The 17,313-nt window shown below is 40.7% G+C and overlaps 2 protein-coding genes across 2 annotated transcripts in view; one reads left to right on the plus strand and one right to left on the minus strand.

The window, feature by feature from the left end:
• The window catches only part of LOC307185547 (uncharacterized protein C4orf17), a gene marked incomplete at its 5' end in the record, with an annotated part of 52,475 nt that overhangs the window by 11,714 nt on the left and 23,448 nt on the right, over positions 1 to 17,313 (minus strand). The window lies entirely within an intron of this gene.
• On the plus strand, positions 427 to 16,772 carry LOC307186067 (alcohol dehydrogenase 1-like; the record flags this gene model as incomplete). Its single annotated transcript, XM_079920727.1, has 9 exons — positions 427 to 493; positions 5,109 to 5,207; positions 5,300 to 5,548; positions 8,304 to 8,383; positions 11,227 to 11,423; positions 11,765 to 11,828; positions 13,606 to 13,741; positions 14,478 to 14,616; positions 16,748 to 16,772. The coding sequence occupies 9 exons, from the start codon at positions 427 to 429 to the stop codon at positions 16,770 to 16,772; spliced, it is 1,056 nt and encodes a 351-aa protein (XP_079776853.1).

Here is a 17,313-nt window from a genome sequence, read left to right on the forward strand (position 1 = left end):
TTAAGGGTTCATTAAAAAGGTTGAACCAGCATTCTCTGTCGTTTGCATATCCACATTAGATATTTCACAGATATTGAGAGGTTAGGGTGATAGTTTATTTCTGACTTTTTGTTTAATGAAGGAAAAATTACTGTAGGGTGTGAATAGAGAAAAGGGGGAAAATGAGCGTTGGTGTGCCCTTTTAAAAAAAGTTAGAGAATACCTAAACTTGTCGAAGGAATATATCAGGGTGGTTGGGTGGGTTTTTTGTTTGTTTGAGGGCAAGAGGGGATTCAAGATTGTTTTCAAACTGATGTTGCTACTCCAACTCTACCAATTCCCTCAAAGAGATTTTTATTCCAGTCACAAGGTTAAAGTTCCATGTTCACCACTAGGTGGCGGCAACATGCCATCCACAGACTTGGCTGTGTCCAGGTCAGCTAGAGCATGAAGAGCCAGAATGGAGGCAGCAACTGCTGTGGTCAGTTTCCTAAACTAATAAACCCTTTAGAAGGTAAAACTCAATGAAGACTTATGTATAGCCCTTTCAAAAAGATACTCTTGATAAACTGGAACATCTGCTTGCACCAGTAGATTGCTTTCACTAGTGGAGTTGACATTCTACCTCTTGGATAAGCAGAATGAACAATTAAAATAATTTCTACAAAACTGTCTTACAGAAATGTGAGCTACCATTGACTCAAGTTATTATTTCAGGTTGACTACATTTAGAAACATGATTCTCAATCCTGGGTGTACCAATGAATTACTTGGGGATTGTTTTCCCCAGGAGGCTTTCCATATATATGGGTAGAATCCACCCTCTGTGATAGCACAATAAATATTTACTGAATGCATGAGTGAATAAAAGAATACATAGGACAGGTAGGGAGTTGATGAGAACAAAGGGTACTGCCAGACTCTTTTGGCTGGACCATGCACTGGCCTGGAGAAAGCACAGCAAAGCTCCCAGCAGTGACAGCCATGGTGCTTCCAGAAAAGTTGCAGTTTGGGTAGTTGCAATAACCCTGAAGGACCTGGACAGTAACAGACCTTGTCAAAAGTCAGCAGATTGAGAGTTTCCCCCAGAGAATACTGAGCTTATTAATATCTGGCACTAGGACTCTGTATCCAAGTTGGGAAAAACAGCTCATACGTCTAATCTATGGCTGGTAATCCTAGGGCAAATGTTAGCATCCTAGCCCTAAGATTTTCTAAGTATTTGCTTTCTTTGAAGGCTGATCAGATTGGTCCCTGGCTGGCTGTGGAGCAGAGGAGGGCCACAGGGTGTAGCACAGGGTGACCTCTGCCCAGGATAGTACCTTGCCCCTTGGGGTAAGGCTCAGAGTCCAGGCTGGATATCAGAAGCACCTGAGTAGGTCTGTAAAAATTCTGGAGCTCTGAAATAGTACCTGCAATTTGTTTTAAAAAGCCTTTCCTGGTAGGGTGATGCAGAGTCACGGGTGGAAAAAAAAATCGCTGTGGAGCCAGGCCTCCAGCAAGATCTGCTCTGTAGCCAGAGGGTGCTGACTGTTCCTACAGCACTCAGCTGCCCTGTCCCCTGTTCACACTGGGTTCACACAAGGCCTGATTTCAGTACCTCCACCTTGGCCTGAAATGTTACAGTACTGAAGGCAGACTTGACAGCTCAGCTGCTCGTTTATGATCAGCTGGGCATCCTTTTTTTATTCTCAATAGCTGACATTAATGGAACAATGACATGTATTCTAACTATCCTATGAGATAGAAACTACTATTATCCTTATTTCACAGATGAAAGAACTGAGTCTTACAGAGAAGTCTTGGATAGACCACAGAGCTTAGAAATGGCAGAATTGTGACCAGAACCCAGTTGTTTGAAACCAAAGCTTCTGTTCAGCCAGACCTCCTCCAGAACACATTTCTGTGAGCTCTGATGGAAAGCCTCGTGGAAGAACCTGACTGATAATTATACACATATATATGTAATATAAACAAAATATTAGGAAGCTTGGAAGCAATACTAGTGGAAGTGTAATAACTATTGTATCATTTCTAGATCTAGCGGAAATAGATGCTACCTCCAAGCTGAATTATTGAGAAGAGTTTAATAGATGGTAAGGCTGTGGGCAGGATTTTTAAAAAGCAACAAACAAGAAGTGGTCTAGTACCCTGGAGTGAGTAAGGGGGCTCGGGGTGTTGGGAGGTGGGAGAGGGAGCATTTGCTGGAACCAGGAGAGAGACAGAGCTGCACAGAAAGGGCCCCTGACAGTGGCTGTGGCCTTTGCTACAGGGACCCACAGAGAAGCACCTGGGAAATAAATCCTCAACCCGACTCTTTACCTCTTCTTCTGCCTATGATCCCCCCCTTGGCCAAAACCCAGCCAGAAGGCAAGAGAGTCCATCAACGTATCCAATTAGTGAGCCTTCCCTGAGGACAGAGCAGGGTAGAGAGGGAAGCTTGGGGAGCAAACAGGTGATACCCAGAAGATCTGTATGAACTTAAAATATGTCTGTAGACATTTGGGTTGAAAAATGAAAAGTATTACACTCCAAAATAATGATCAGCAATCAAAAATAAACAAAATTATCCTAGCAAGTACCTATTACAATGTGCATTTTAATTACATTATCTTCTTCTAACTTTAAAACACCCCTTCAAAGACATGCCTCATTTACTGGGGCTCTGAAAAATGTGGTAACTTGGTCAAAGTATATGGGTAGTACCTGGCCAAGCTCAGTCTCTAACTCCAAAACCTATGATTTTTTTTTTCCACTCTAAAACACTGAAAATGAACCAAACTGAGTATGTATAAGCCAATCATTTTATCTAGAAAGACCTAAAAAGATGGGAAGAAAAAATATAGTAAATATTTTTTAGATGAATCATTAAGTTTTTATAATGGAGCATTTAAATATAAAAAAATTATGTTGCTTAGTCTTATCTCATTTTTCTCTTTAAAAGGAACTATTCCAACCCCATGGTGCACTTGACAAAGTTAATAATTTGTTTTTTCTGATGAATAATTTTAGATCCACCTAATTTGTTTTGTTGACTTTCACATCTCTACTGGGGTAGGTGGAGAGAGGGAAGAAGCAGAAAATGCATTTACAGAGTGGCTGTGCTTTAGCATGACCTCAGGTTGGGCTTTTTGAACCAGGATTCAAAAAAAAAAAGAAAAAAAAATAGGGAAGGGAAGAGCCCCTGGGCATTGCTGAAGACTGTCACTTCAGATGCCAAGGAGGCCATCTCCTCTCCTTCTTTCATGTTGGCAGAAATGTGGCCATATCTCTGATTTTCAAGCATATTCTGTTATAAAATATTCTGTTTCTCTCTTTCCATAAAGCACTGAAATGTTTCAGAAAATTCCTACATGAGTGTCCAAATTAAGCTTCCAAGATGAGGTCCGAAGTATTAAAGGGAGTGACATCGCCAGCATCAAAAGCAAACCCTTTATTAGACTGTGTTGATTTTTAATTAGGAAAATAACATGCACTACATTTGGGGCATAATTAAACCGTTTATTTTTAAGTTAGAAGTTTTTTGTTTTGCAATAATCCAGGGCAAGTTGCAGACTTGTTCTCAGTTTAGTCCTCCCCCACAGGATTATAGCTCAGACTTCATTTAGCCACTAGCTTTTGCACGTTATGCAACCCTGGGTCTTGTCGTCAGTGAGGACTGCCATGAGGCTCCATCGTGTCACATACTGTCATTCCTTGGACCAGAAAAGGAAATCAGGGCCACAGTTCTGCATGTACCAGGGGAGAATCTCCCTTTGCAGTACGGTACACATACACCTGTGTGTGAAACCAGACTATTTTACTACCTGTTGGACCAAGGGCAGGTTATCTGAAATCTTCGATAGCCAGTTTTTTTAATGCCTTCCTCAAAGCGTCATTGTAAGTTTTCAATTAAAAAAGTCCACGTAAATTGATCATATATTAGTATCTGGCAGGTAGTAGGGTTACTTAAATATTAACTTTTGCCCCTATTTCCAGGGCTATCTCCCTAATAGGCCCTAAAATAGCAAGCCATCTGGCATCTATTCTAATGGACTGTGGACCCATTCTGATTAATGGGTGCCCGTGCCTTTCAGGTTTGATAAATATTCTGAATATTACATCTGTCCATTATGTTCCTCGTGCAGAATCTATTCAAAGTTATAGTGGCAAGCATTATAAGTTAATATATTATAAAATTATAAATTGGTATCTAGTTTATCAATTCTTCATGGGTGTGATTCATGTGAATCAGCCTTCAGCGTCTAATCAAACTTAGGCATACTAATAAAATCAAGTTCTTGAACTTGCAAAGCTGATAAGTTTCTAGACCAAAGATAACCTCGTCACACCACAGCATCCCATGGAGACACGATTCAACATTCCCCTGGATCTACTCTCTAACCATCTTAACTGATAATGTAAAACACAAGGAGAGGGCTTCCCTGGTGGCGCAGTGGTGGAGAGTCCGCCTGCCGATGCAGGGGACACGGGTTCGTACCCCGGTCCGGGAAGATCCCACATGCCGCGGAGCGGCTGGGCCCGTGAGCCATGGCCGCTGAGCCTGCGCGTCCAGAGCCTGTGCTCCGCAATGGGAGAGGCCACAACGGTGAGAAGCCCGTGTACCGCAAAACAAACAAACAAACAAAAGAACAAAAAAAACACAAGGCGAGGCTGGGCAGAGCAGCAGGCACGGAAATAGCTGATTCATTCTGAGTGCCACGTTCTCATTGTGCCAGGAAGAGAGTTCCCTCTGAATATGGACTGGACTTTTGCAACGGAAAAGTGGTCTGCGCCTACTTCTGGTGCTAACATTCTGGAATCTTACTCCATGTTTTACCGAGACAAGTCCTGAGGGGAACTCTGGAAGCAAAGCGAGAACAAATCAATGAACCTGACTTAAGGCCATGCAGCGCATCCAGAGCCATCTTTGCCTCCTTTCAAGGCCATGATCCTGGCTTCTGGTCCTTAGGCAGCACGCTTCCCATTGTTGTGATGGTTTGTGGCTTGTCCTCTGCAAGAAACAATCCCTAGATCCACGTCAGTAATGAAGAACTGCCGGGCCTTGGTGCCTTGAAATTATTTTCAACTCGTCCTTAGCCAGATACATGGCAAAACCAATTTCCCTAACTGTTCTGTTTTTTCTTAAGGGGAGCTCAAGAGGGGCACAAAACAACTTGGATTTATACTTTTTCCACAATTCCTGATCTCCTTGAACGGAAATTCTCATCAACCAGCACGCTCGGCTGGTGAGCTGAGCACAAGGGAGAGTTTATGTGGAGCAGATGTGAAGCCCTTGCCTTATAATGAAAAATCTGCTCTGGATTCTTTTCCTGGGCAGGGTTTGCAAGGAGAAGAAAAGTTTTGAAACTGCCAAGCATCATCTCACACAGCAGTTCTGCACACTGGCACAGCACGCCTGAAAAAGGATTAGCAAAATCTTCACCTGTCGGGGTGCAGCTGCAGAAACCCCATCTCAACCCTGCTTTCCAGCTTGGCCCCATCCCGGCATGGCTTGGCACAGTGGAAAGATTAAAGGATGAGTTTCAGCTTGCAGCTGGTTGTTTGCCGTACCACCTGAGTTTGGAGTGTTTGAAAAAACAAAGATCAGAGTAAAACTCCACCCTTACGGTTTGGTTTGCTAAGGCAGAACAAAAGTCACTGTGATTCTAGTGACTAGCCGTTGTATGCCATTGGGTACTACAATTGCATAACTATTTCTGCTATTAAGAATGATTCAGCAATAAACGGAGGTCCATTTCCCTGTGCACACAAAGGCTCTTTTCTTACTTTCTTAACCTTAGGGGTATCACTTACTGTAATTTTCATTTACTGAGTGTTCGACAATTTAATAGGCACTTCTACTACACACAGTACTTCACTTCGGCTTCACAACAAGCCCTGAAGTCAGTATAATTTTCTCTCATTGTGAAAATCAGAGCATTTAGTGTCTTTTCATGAGCACTTACCAGTCACTGATAGAGGTGACAGTCAAACCTTGCTCTCCTGACTCCACTAAGTATTCTCACTCCCCTGCTGTCATTATGAGACTGGGTGATGCGAGTCCTGGCTGAGGTCCATGATAGAAGGCTGTTACTGAGAGTGAGGGATCAGAGCTGTGAGAGAGGAGGGTTGACAACCTGAAGCTAATGTGACCCTCTCCACCACACACACTCACATCACAGCACCTGTGTAGTGATGCAGGTGCACAGAGGGTGACCAGCTCAGCTCCATTTTATTTTTTAGATCAGGTGCTATAAGGTTAGGGTTAGAAACCCATACTTTAGTCATGTACCACAACGTTCACTGCAGCACTGTTTACAATAGCCAGGACATGGAAGCAACCTAAGTGTCCATCGACAGAGGAATGGATAAAGAAGATGTGGCACATATATACAATGGAATATTACTCAGCCATAAAAAGAAATGAAATTGAGTTGTTTGTAATGAGGTGGATGGACCTAGAGACTATCATACAGTGTGAAGTAAGTCAGAAAGAGAAAAACAAATACCATATGCTAACATATATATATGGAAACTAAAAAAAAAAAAACAACAAAAAAATGGTTTTGAAGAACGTAGGGGCAGGACAGCAATAAAGACGCAGATGTAGAGAATGGACTTGAGGACACGGGGAGGGGGAAGGGTAAGCTGGGACCAAATGAGAGAGTGGCATGGACATATATACACTACCAAACGTAAAATAGATAGCTAGTGGGAAGCAGCCGCATAGCATAGGGAGATCAGCTCGGTGCTTTGTGACCACCTAGAGGGGTGGGATAGGGAGGGTGGGAGGGAGACGCAAGAGGGAGGAGATATGGGGATACATGTATACGTATAGCTGATTCACTTTGTTATACAGCCGAAAGTAACACACAATAATTATACTCCAATAAAGATGTTAAAAAAATAAATAAAATTAAATTAATCTTTTGTTTCACAAAATAAATATCAATGCTGGTTTGTTAGTTTATTAGGGCTGTTGCAGCAGAATACCATAGACTGGGGGGCTTAAACAACACAAATTTATTGTCTCACATTCTGGAAACTAGAAGCCCAAAATCAAAGGGTCGGCAGGATTTGTTCCTTCTGAGGGCTGTGAGTGAAAGATCTGTTCCAGACCTTTCTCCTTGGCTGTCTTCTCTCTATGTCTCTTCATATCACCTTCCTTCTATGCCAGTCTTTTTTGTCCAAATTTCCCCTTTTTATAAGGACACCAATTATATTGGATTAGGGCCCACCTAATTACCTTATTTTAACTTGATTACATCTGCAAAGACCCTATCTCCAAATAAGATCACATTCTGAAGTACTGGGGGTTAAGACTTTAACATATGAAATTGCAGGTTTGGGCAGGGGGACACAATTCAACCTATAATGGCTGGCATATAGTATGAAAACATGAATGCATATTTAAGAGTGATTATTTGGATTCAATTTATGTCACTCTTAATGAATCAAAGAAGTAAGTAGAATAACACACAGTTCATAAATAGTAAAACCATTCCCACAAGCAATCTCCATACTGTGGTGGTCTCCTCCAACTCCAGAGTCTTAAATATCACCTATATGTTAGTTGACTCCAAATTTATATCTCAAACTCTCTCTGAACCCCAAATTCTTTTGTCCAACTCCTTACCTGACCTCTCCCTTTGAAGGCCTCACAGGTATCTCAAACTGAATATGTATAAAACAGAATTCTTAATTTTCTTCCTCCCTACCACCCAAACATATTTATGCTCACTCAAATTTTCTTCATCCTTGATCTTCCCTCTCCATTACCTTATATGCAATCCAGCAGCAAGTCCTGTTAATTTTACCTACAAGGTATATTTTAAATCTTTCCATTTTCCTCAACTCACTACCATCATCATATCTTGACAGATGCAATGGCCTCCCTTCTGTAGTCTTCATTACTCCTCTTGACCATCTCCAATAATTCTCCATTTACAAACCAGAGGAATTTTATAAAACATAAATTGGTCTGCATTACTTCTTTGCCAAAAGTCCTTCAGTAGCTTCCATACTTGGAACAATCTCATCTCCTCCACTGTGATCCACTCACACTCGCTCGCCTCTCTTGAGATCTGTAAGCCTGTTCCTACATGAAGACATTTACACAAGCTGTTCTGATTGTCTGGAACACTCATCTACTGAGCCCTTGTGTAGGTGCTTCATTAACATCATTCTCAGATTAAAGATAACCCACTTGCTCAAAGAAGTTGTTTGTTTGTTTTTTTCTGTCTCCTCCATCTAAGCAGGAACCTCCTTCCATTATTCAAGGCTACATGATTGCTTCATTAACAGTATGTGTCCCAAATCTCAAATTCTTATTATACCTTTAGTCTTCATTAGACCACAAGCTCCAAGAAGGTATGGACGAAGTGTCTATTCACTACAGTACTTAGCAAGGAGCCTGGACATAGTAATGACTTAATAAATAATATTTGGAAAAAAAGAGATGTATGAATGAATAAGGAAAGGGATGTCCAAATATGTGGAAGAATAAAAAGGTGAGGAGCTTGTGGAAAATACACATATGGGCGTTGAAGTAGATTTATCCCAGACATAGGCTCAAGACAGGTCTCAGATCTATGAATGTATAACATTAGCATGCATGTACATGTCAATGACATATGTTAGTAACCACTTGCTTTTACATTTCTTTGGAAAATCTTGGTGCTGGAACATTCCTCGAGACCTTCCACTAAGAATTTTCTACCAAGATAGAGGTGAGAGAAGGGACATTGGATATGGTTTTATGTTAGTATTCTAAGTTTTTTTATTGTACTTGATATATTGGTACCATATTAGTACTTGGCTAATATATTATTAACCAAGACATTCTCCACTTTTAGGTATAATTTTTTACTGGAAGCTATATCTTAAGGCAAATTACTTGAATGAACACATATTCTTGCCTTTGCCTATTTGAAGATAGGTCAAACTTACAATATGAGGATGTGTTGGTGTCCCCCAAGACGCTCTTTTGATTTGATGATTCACTAGAAGGATTCATAAAACTCAGAACAGTTATTATACTCATAGCTACAGTTTGTTACAGTGAAAGGATACAGATTAAAACCAGCAAAAGAAAAAGCCACATAGGGTAGAGTCCAGGAGAGACCAGGTACAAGTTTCCAGTTGTCCTCTCCCAGTGGGGTCACATGGACAGAGCTTAATTCTCCCAGCAACAATGTGTGACAACACATATTAAGTGTTGCCAACCAGGGAAGCTCACCCAAGTCTGGTGTTTAGGGTTTCTATTGTGGGAACAGTCATGTAGGCACACAGCACACACAGGACTGACCTCAGCTACTCAGACTCCAGTAGCATCAGGAGTTAAGCTGATGGATCAAAGACCCAGACATATGAAAACAGGCATTCACCGTAAGTCACACTGTTAGCATAAACTATCTGGAGTAGCCCAATGTCTCAGATGTACAAAGACACTCTTAGTGGACAGGATATTCCAAGGACTCAAAAGTTATCTCCCAAGAGCTGGTTAAGGTCCTAAGGTTCTTTGGGATAGTGAAATTTAAGTATTTATTAAAGATCATGAAGAGGATCAGAAGAGTAAAGAAAAATAATACTAAAAAGTGGAAGCTTACTATATTTTAAAATACAAAATAATAAAATATTATTTAAAATAATAAAAATTTTTAAGTGACCTAAAATTGACACTCTTGTTTTAGACTATAACTTTCTTCTATAATAATGATATGGATAATTCACTATAGATATTAATCTCCAGTTCCCATTCTGTAGAACAAGAAGGTTGGGAAGGAAGAGAAGTTTTTTTGGTTTTGGTTTTGGTTTTTCAGGTGGGGGGACATCTGAAGTTAGCAAGAGACTGGGGCCATGATCCACTTAAAGGCTTAGAGTCAGGGTGACATGAAGGTCAAAAATTACAACTTTCCAGATGGGTGATGGAGTCCTAGGGAGAAGTCTTTAGAGGCACAGTTCCCAGGTGGTCAGAAATATCACACTTCAGGGCCACCACAGCCTAAGTCTTGCTAGAGATTAAATAAGGAAGGCTGAAAGAGGTCCCAGAAGACAGTGCTAGAATCATAAAATTCTAGATTTAGAATTCAACCATCAACAAAAAATTCCATCTCAGATCTAGATAATAAAGCTAGCAGACAAACTAGTAGAAAAGGCAGAGAACGCCCAGTTTAGTTTCTGACATAAAATGCTGATCACAAAGAATCCATCAATAAACTTTGCTGCATAAATGAGTGAATGACTGAATGATACTTGAGAGAATGGCCACACTAACTTCAGAGCTCCAAATTCAGGAAATGAACTGAGGGGTTAGGATGCCGTAGCTGAAACTACAGCACCTCTGTACCCACTTAAATATCTGCTTATAAATTCAGACATTTCAAAACACATGCATACATAGACCTCCACACACAGGCTGTTTCTTCAGGTAATTCCTGCAAAGGAGGACAAAACTGGAGAATCAGGACATATGACAACACACCCTGCTCACACATAAGCCTTTGCATGTTAAAAAGAAAAAGAAAAAAAAAAAGGAAGGAAGGAAGGGAAGAAGGGAGGGAGGAGAAAAAAGAAAGGAAAAGAAGACAAAAATGATCACAATAAGTTCCATACCCTTTTTGTGGGTTTCCTGGTTTTCAGGTCTCCCTGATCCCTGCTATGAAACAGGATTAGGACTCTACTAGCAGGAAAGTGAGTTTTGGCTAGAACCTTCTTTAACATAGCACAGTACAGGGTAAAAATCTCCCAACTGATTTAACTACATTTCCTTCCTGGAGCTACACATGGATCATCTAATTGCAACATGGAAATTCAACTTCAATGAAAAAACAATTTATTTACAAAGGATTCAGAGTTATGGTTATTAAGAAAATGCTAGTTAAACCAAATCTAAAACAGATTTAGCATGGTTTTGTATAGAAGAGTAAGAGATCCAAGTGCTTATTTAATCCTGTTATGAGGTTAGATGAGGTTATGGGTGGTGGCCAAAAAGGCTGCAAAAGCTCCCACAACAAAGGCCTGAATGATGTAAGCTTTTATCAAAAGTTTTCATTTATCTGCAAATACTGATTTTGTTCCTTTTCTGTTCTCAGACATTCTGCTGTTTCTAGCTCTCTTTGTGGCATTCTCATGAGAACAAGTCATCCAGTCCTAATAACTCATCATAGTGATCTTCTGAATTTTTTGTTCTAATATTGGAGATACTTTGCAGGTTCCACATTTTAACCCTAGGTCTAACATTTACAGGAACTTGTCTCTCCACAGGTCACCTGTGGTTCAACTTGTGTGGCCTTTGGCCTGGGAAGAGTTGGCCTTTTGGTCATCATGGGCTGTAAGTCAGCTGGTGCAGCCAGGATCACTGGGATTGACCTCAACAAAGACAAATTTGAAAAGGCCGTGGCTGTCAGAGCCACTGAGTGCATCAGCCCCAAGGACTCCACCAAGCCCATCAGTGAGGCGCTGTCAGAAATGACAGGAGAGGCTTCCCTGGTGGCGCAGTGGTTAAGAATCGCCTGTCAATGCAGGGGACACGGGTTTGAGCCCTGGTCCGGGCAGATCCCACATGCGACAGAGCAACTAAGCCCGTGAGCCACAACTACTGAGCCCGTGAGCCACAACTACTGAGCCAGTGCACCTGGAGCCCATGCTCCACAACAAGAGAAGCCACCACAATGAGAAGCCCGCGCACTGCAATAAAGAGTAGCCCCTGCTCGTCACAACTAGAGAAAGCCTGCATGCAGCAACGAAGACCCAAAGCAGCCAAAACTAACTAAATAAAATTAATTTATTTAAAATAAAAAAGAAAAGAATTGACAGGCGACACTTTGGGCTACAGTTTTGAAGTTATTGGGCATCTTGAAACTATGGTGAGAGCCAAGATTAGAGGAGCCACACAATACCCAAACTACCTTGAACGCACAGGGTAAACTCACTTTCCACAGCTTTACTGAAAGCAACTACCTGTTAGGCAAAATACCTGGTAATCATGAAGCACTTGTGCCTAAAAAGTCAAGCAAAACTTATGTGCGGGTCTGCTTGACAAAAGTGTATCATATCATACCACTCTCATGTGATCAGACTGCCAGGGAGGGAGTCAATCAACTAGGCAAATTGCTTAAGTGTTAATCTACTTTGTATGTATGGCTTTTTTGGCAACAGTGATTCCATCTCTTGAACGTTAGCAAGTCAAACAGCACAAAGTGACTCTCTGGAGACAGAGAAGGAGGAGATCCAGGGGCAAAAGGAACTATTCCAAAACTTGGCAGTCTCTTCCCTCAAAACCACGATGTAGCCAACTTCTCACTCTATACCTGAGTTTGCTTTCTCCTTTCTGAATTCTCTTAAAATAGGAGCCTTCAACTTTTTAAAATACGCCTCCCTTGTGGCAGTCAGTAGCACCAGACTTCCATTTAAATCTGAGAAACGGGTCAGATCTCCTGGATTGGAAAGCCCCAGCCTGGGATAAGGTAGGGAGGGAGACTTGGAAATATGGGACAAAGTCAATTCTGCTCACAATTGACTAGGAGACTAAATTTGCTCTAATATTTTTGGTACTTTAGGAACAAGTAGTCTTTAATTTACCACTGTTTTCATTCCCCTTCCTTAGTGTCACTTAGAATTATTCCATAGCAACAAATACCATGTTTACACAGCCAATATGCAACACTGAATATTGCTACGGCCTACTGATTTCCAGATGATACTTTAATGAACATTGGTCTCTGAAAAATGCCAACATCTATTGCTACAACCTACCAAGTATTCAAAAAACTATTAATGAATGATTGGATGGGTGGATGACCAGAAAATGTGGAGTTAGTCTCAGAAATGCAACCAAGAAAGGGATTCCTTTGTCCCACATTTTAGTATTTGATTTAATTTTCATACTAAACTTTAAAATAACTGGATTAATTGATTCAGTATAAGTAATTTGATTTAGTTCAAATGGCTTTCCAAACCTTATCTGAAGTGATGATATTGGTCTGAAAATATAGGAATTTCTCCCTGCATTTTGGTCCATGGTAAACTGAAAATGCCATGAACACTGACCACATTAATTTCTACTTTCTGCCTTAAAGGACAAATGTATGAACGAGTTTAATTCATGACTAAAATTGTGTTGCCAGTGTTTTAAAGCAAGCAGAGGGACTTCCCTGGTGGCGCAGTGCTTAAGAATCTGCCTGCCAATGCAGGGGACACGGGTTCGAGCTCTGGTCTGGGAAGATCCCACATACGAAGAAGCAACTAAGCTCGTGCGCCACAATTACTGAGCCCATGAGCCACAACTACTGAGCCAGCGCACCTAGAGCCTGTGCTCCGCAACAAGAGAAGCCACCGCAATGAGAAGCCCGCACACCACAACGAAGAGTAGCCCCCACTCACCACAACTAGAGAAAGCCCGCGTGCAGCAACGAAGACCCAAAACAGCCATAAATAAATAAATAAATAAATAACAAATAAAAAGAAAGTTTGAAATAAAAAAAAAAAAGCAAGCAGAAAGAAAAAGGCATGTGGGCCTAATTTCACTTCATGACTTGGAAACAAAACCAACTACTGGAACTGCAATAGCATGCAGGGCATTTCTCAGCCCACGACATATTATGAGACATGAGAAACCAACAGTCTCCCTCATTCTAAACTCAGATTGATGCCCTTGCATCCTGCAGCATGAACTATGGGGTCTGCGTGGTGGTAGGGGCTCCTCTATCAGCCAAGATGCTCACCTATGACCCAGTGCGGCTCTGCGCTGGATGCACATGGAAAGGATGCGTTTTTGGAGGTAAGAATGGCAGAGCCTTATCTGTTTATTGTCAGTCTCTCTGCACTCAATGAGAGCATTCTCATGCTTCCTGAGAGCAGGGACTGGGTATGTTATACCTCTACCCTATTCCCAGCCCCGGAAACAGTGTCTGGTCCTTAGCATATTCCCCAAAGACATTTAGTGAATAACTGAATTTTACTTCTAATTCCTGGGTAATCCATAATCTCCCCACATCACACAAAGAGTCAAAGCGAGGAGGCTCAACTTGTACCTCTTGTGTAGTTCTCAGTTCAAGTCTTATTTCCCTGAAGGAGCCCTCTCTAAAGAATCTCATCTGTACCAACCAGCCTCTCATTTCTTGTGCACCAGGTACTGTGGAAAGAGAACAAGGCTTGGTCTCACATTAACCGTTGTCTGTATCTTTGGCTACCTTGACAAGAGCTGTACTAGCCGAGTGCTGAGTGGGCTCAAGAGAAAATGGGAGAAGAGGAAGTGGAGCAGTGAACTGTAAAGTGGTTTCTCTGTAAAAGGAGCAGAGACATGGGGTAGCTAGAAGTTGTGGGGGAAATAGAGGTTCCTCATGGGGTTTTTGCCTTTGTTTCTTAAGATGGGAGAAATACAGCTCATTTGTGTGCTGTTAAGGATAGTCCCATATGGGGAAAAGGTAAGAATGCAAGAGAGAGAAGGAACAAAGATAATAACACATAAAGATCATTCAGTAAAGTCTAAAGAGAACATGTATGCTTACTTACAGGTTGGGAAAGCAGAGATGATGTTCCAAAACTAGTGACTGATTTCCTGGAAAAGAAATTTGACCTGGACCAAGTGACAACCCATGTTTTCCCTTTTAAACAAATCAATGAAGGCTCTGAACTGCTCTACTCACATCAAAGGTATCTGTTTTTTATAGTTCTCTTGTCTCCTCCCCATAGGTCACTTTTTAAATTTAGTATTTATAAATGCATCTGTTTCCTTCATATTTTATTTCTGATTATCTTATGTAGCAAGATTGATATAGCTGATTACTTCTTCTTCATAGACTTATTATGTCATCGTCTTATATCAACCAATTTTTTAAAAAACCTCTGGACTTCATTCTTTTATCCTAGATTGATTTCATCTTGGCTATTTTTATTTCAGCACAAAGCTGCTCACTTCTTCAAGTAATGCCACAAAATTTCCTTACTCTACAGTTTTCAAAGTGCTTTTTAAAATGTGTTTTCTTCTGATCCTTGAAGGTTAGGTTTTGTTTGCTTGTTTGTTTGTTTTTTAACTTTTGACCTCCTTCATCTATTTCTCCCACCCAATACTCCTGCTTCTGGCAACCACCAATCTGTCCTCTGTATCTATGAAGTTGTTGCTTTAGATTCCTCATACAAGTGAGATCATACAGTATTTGTCATTCTCTGACTGACTTATTTCACTTAGCATAATGCCCTTGAGGTCCATCCATGTTGTTGCCAATGGCAAAATTTCATTCTTTTTATGGCTAATTATTCCATTACACACACACACACACACACACACACACCACATTTTCTTTATTCATTCATTCATCCATGGACACAGGTTGTTTCCATATTTTGGCTATTGTAAATAGTGCTGCAGTGAGCATGGGGGTGCATATATCTTTTCAAGTTAGTGTTTTTGGTTTCTTCAGATAAATACCCAGAAGTAGAATTGCTGGGCCACAGAGTAGCTCTATTTTAATTTTTTTGAGAACCCTCCATACTGTTTTCTATAGTGGCTGCACCAATTTACATTCCCACCAACAGTGCATGAGGATTCCCTTTATCCACATCCTCGCCAACACCTGTTACTTATCTTCTTGATGGTAGCCCTCCTAACAGGCGTGAAGTGATATCTCATTGTGTTTTGATTTGCATTTCCCTGATGATTAATGATGTTGAGCATCTTTTCATGTGTCTCTTGGCCATTTGGATGTCTTCTTTGGAAAAATGTCTATTCTGACATATACCTTTACTTAGTCAAGCAATATTAATAACTTAATATGGTCACTTTGAAAAATAGTTACTAGCTGTTATCCAAAGAAACATAAATTCTACTCTTAGGAATCTTGTTTCAAATATTACGTTAAGGCAGTGGCTTCTATATTGACATTTATAAACCTAAGCTCTTCAATTTCCATCGACTTCCACACAGCTCCACTTGAATGTCCCACTTGCATCAACTTCACTCAAAATAATGCTTCCACCAGTACATCTTATCTCAGCAATTAATGCCACTGATTCTGCTTTTACAGACTAGAAGCCAGAGCATCACGTTTGACTCCTTCTTCACTCTTGCCTACAACATGCAAACTGATGCTAAGCTCTGATAGTGCACGGTCCAGTTTCTCCTCCAGGATTCTCCCTCTCATTGCCCATGACTGTTACCTTAGTTCAGTCCAGTAATCTCTCACCTGGACATGTTAACACAGTAGCATGATAATATGTCTCCTGCCTTCTGTATTTTACCATATTAGCCAGGCATCCACTAAGCTGCTAAAACTCAAGTTGCCCCCAAATATCAATGACTTAGCATGGTTTTGAAAGCCTTTACTATTGGACCACAACCTACTTTGTTAATATACCCAGTTATTCAACAACTGAGAATTTAGCACCCACGCTATCACAGCCTGTGTGCTAGGCTCTGGAGATAAAGTAAGGGAGCAGGGCTCACCTACTTTTCTCCTTGGCACCCAGAAGTCTAAGCACACTGGATTATCCTTCCCGTTCACACCTTCCTAGCATATTCATGCTTTCCCTTCAGCAAGGAAACCCCTTTCCTCTTGTCAGCCTTTGCAATTGTACCGATGCCTCAAGAATCAGCTCAGATACCCATGTGCATATACTCATATACCAATTCATTTTCTTTCTGGTGGGGACCTCAGGCCCAGAAGGATTTCCAGTAACAGAATTTACCTGAAGTTTCCTAACCCAGGCAGAAAGGACAATTGTATAAAATGTTCTTGTTTGGAAGATGTGGAAACAAATCACTAAAAACTATCATTTTACACTTCAGCATTCGAACTGTCCTGACATTTTGAGATTCTAAGTGACAGAAGGTCTGTGTCACGTGATGGTGACCTGGGCTTCCCTTTTCACATTTCCTCTGCTGTGACCATGGATCTGTTTCATAAATACAGCAGAAGTACAAGATTTGATGAAGATATATAATCTTTATGAAATAAAGATTTAGTGTCTTATGAGGACCTGGGAATTAGCAGGGCGTTTAGGTCAACAATATTAAAAATTTTAATTTACATGTTCTAAAGCCATAATTATATATTTTGAGATATATATATACACACACCCACACACAAACACACAGTTGGATTTTTTTGTTGGAATAGAGATTTTTGAAAAAGACTTTTACCCACCTGCCACCACTTAGAGCAGATTTAGCATATAAAGATATGGTACGTGTATTTCCTACAGTAATATTAATTTTATGGATAGTGTTTAACACATTGTAACCTTTCTTTTTGGATGTAAATGTAAATATTTTTAAAAAGCATTTGTTACAAATTAACTTGGATTAGGTTTTGAAATCAGCTCATTGCATGGTACAAGTTACTTGATTAGTTT

The sequence above is a fragment of the Stenella coeruleoalba genome (assembly GCF_951394435.1).
Source record: "Stenella coeruleoalba genome assembly, chromosome: 4".
NCBI lineage: Eukaryota > Metazoa > Chordata > Mammalia > Artiodactyla > Delphinidae > Stenella > Stenella coeruleoalba.